A 2,312-nucleotide genomic window follows, 5' to 3' on the forward strand; every position below is an offset into this window, starting at 1 on the left:
CTTGCCTTGCCTTGCCTTGCCTCCGGCTTATCATACTGGTTTCGGTCGGTCGGCTGGTCATCGCTTGACTTCGGCGAGACTTTGTTTGTTACGAGTCTTGACGGGGTTGTGTCTGGATGGGTCTGTACTCGAGTATAGCATTTGTAGAGGATGACCATTCCAGCGCCGTAGAGAAGAAGGTATAATATTATAATAATAGGAAGGAATGTTGGGCGCACGAATCGATCTGGGGAAACGGACAGGCGGGGGTTTGCACAATACGGGTAGTTTTGCCGGTTTATCGGGTGTTCACTTCGGTTGCTCCGCACCCCTTCCTTCCTTCCTTCCTTTGCTTGGTTCCCCTTGAGAGTTTCTCCCTTGGATTTATGGGGGTCGAGTTTAGTTCGTGAGATGAGATACGAGTACTGTACTGTAGATGGTTTAGGGGAAGTTACAATACCGGTACAATACAGTAGCCAGGTCTAAATCTGAATTGAATATATTTCCACATAGTTGTCATCCCATTTTCCCCCCCACCCTTCGGGGCCCACGAAAGATTCTCTCTATCTTTCTCGTACATAAATATTATTGAATCGTGTGAAAGCGCCTCCTCTTTCAGTTACGGTCTTCAGCACGATGAAAACCGGCGGGTGATGATGAACAGGGGTATTTGGCGGGAAAGAAAGTGAGTTCGTCAAAGTGGGGTAACAAAAAGATATCTGTTCCTGATCCCCTCTGAAGATCGCAGAAACATCCCCCCCTCTACTCGAATATCTAATTGGGCACTACTTCATTGACCGGGTTCGCCTCCAACGGGAGCGCAAAAGCCGTCGGCGGAGGAGAAGGGTTTATCAGGAGCAAAACACCATCCTCGTCCTTCCCCACCCACTCCACGCTTTCTAGATCCTCGACTACAAAGTCTGCGCCCGCCGCCTCAACCTCTTCACATGAGTGTGTGGTGAGCAGCGCGAGGACATCGCAGCCGGCTGCCTTCCCAGCACGGATCCCGGCGGGTGCGTCTTCTACCACGAGCACGTCTGCGAGAGAACCTGCGGCCATAGAAAGGCCCAGTTGCTCACGGGCCAGGAGATAACCTTCACAACCCTTTGTTCAGCGCACTGACGTTTCGGCACTCGGGAGAAAAAATAATTATGATACCGGTAATACTTGTATCATGGCATGGAGTGAGTAAGGGGGATGTACCTTCCGGATCTGGCTTTCCATTGGCGACTTTGTCGGCAGTCACAAAAACTTCTGGGCGTGGGAGCCCCATGAGCTAGAAATGTCCGAGCGTTTTGTTAGCCAACCATAATCAAATGTCTTTCATGATCGCGGAACAAAGTCACGCATCCTTGTTTTTTTTTGTTCCAGTGTGACCGTTTTGCTCGGCCCTTTGGGATTCACTCCGGGGAAATTCCGGGCAGTCATGATATGACTTCATGCCTCGAAGGGGATGCGAGAGTAAAAATAGGAACCATACCTTGATCCATGGTTCTGCTAGGGCTGAGGTTCCCGAGGTCACGATGGCCCACTTTGCTCCGGTCTTATTGAGCGACGATACTAATGTTCTGGCGCCTGAATTTCCCTCAAGTGCAACTCCCCGGGGAAGGAAGGTGCATTCGGTGTGTTATTAAGATTTGCCCCGTCAGGTCCATTGGATAACAAAGCATTTTCTTACTCACCGGGCAGTTCCTTCGCATCCGTTGCATGCTCTTTCGGGATCCGGCCTTCGACCTCACGGACATCTATGGTATCCAAATTAGTCGCAATTTCCCCTCCTTCGGCTCCCCTTGCGGTGCGGTTCTTACAGTCCATGTTTGCAAGCTCTGGTCTCCACTGCTTGACGATGTCGATCGTTCGTCGTCCGTGAGATGTGGCAAGGATCAAGGCTGGATCGATACCATAGTCTTTTCCAAACCTACACCGGAATGAGATTTCTTCTTTCATCTTGTCTGACTTTTCACTCGGAGGAGGAGGGGGGTGCTTACTGCTTCCAGTGTGCGATTACCGCAGGCGTAGAGTCAATAAGGGTACCTAGTGTTCGCATAAAAATTAGTTAGAAACTTTGCAACACATCCTAGGCACCTCCTCCTTTAGACTAGGCTTACCGTCCAAATCGAACAAGATAGCTGCATACTTCTTCGCAACAGGGACAACTTTCGAGAAGTGGTTGGTAGTCATATTAATGTCTTTGATGTTCTTGGCTTTTAGGTTAGACTGGAATGAAGCGTAAAATGGAATAAAGTTTGCCTGTGTATTCAGTAACGAAATCTTGAAGAGGGGGAAAAAGGAATTGGTTAAGGAATGCAAGGCTCGGGGACATTCATGATGGT

General features: G+C 49.4%; 1 protein-coding gene; it reads right to left on the reverse strand.

Annotated features, from left to right (window-relative positions):
- Positions 1-462: 462 nt before the first annotated feature.
- On the reverse strand, positions 463-2,312 carry GSTUM_00003478001 (uncharacterized protein). XM_002837110.2 has 7 exons: positions 2,088-2,312; positions 1,968-2,013; positions 1,788-1,897; positions 1,662-1,724; positions 1,460-1,554; positions 1,183-1,255; positions 463-1,073 (listed from the first exon to the last, which is right to left on the reverse strand). Exons 1-7 carry the CDS (start codon positions 2,158-2,160, stop codon positions 754-756), a joined length of 780 nt encoding a protein of 259 aa, XP_002837156.1. The 5' UTR covers positions 2,161-2,312; the 3' UTR covers positions 463-753.

The sequence above is a fragment of the Tuber melanosporum genome, assembly GCF_000151645.1.
Source record: "Tuber melanosporum whole genome shotgun sequence assembly, scaffold_173, strain Mel28".
Classification (NCBI taxonomy): Eukaryota; Fungi; Ascomycota; class Pezizomycetes; order Pezizales; family Tuberaceae; genus Tuber; species Tuber melanosporum.

Excerpts from the sequence above, each read along its gene's own strand:
- GSTUM_00003478001 (XM_002837110.2), bottom strand. The coding sequence starts at position 2,160 with ATGACTACCAACCACTTCTCGAAAGTTGTCCCTGTTGCGAAGAAGTAT. Across the intron at positions 2,014-2,087 it reads TATCTTGTTCGATTTGGACG|GTACCCTTATTGACTCTACG; the intron begins GTAAGCCTAGTC and ends TGCGAACACTAG. Across the intron at positions 1,074-1,182 it reads TGGAAAGCCAGATCCGGAAG|GTTATCTCCTGGCCCGTGAG; the intron begins GTACATCCCCCT and ends AGGGTTGTGAAG.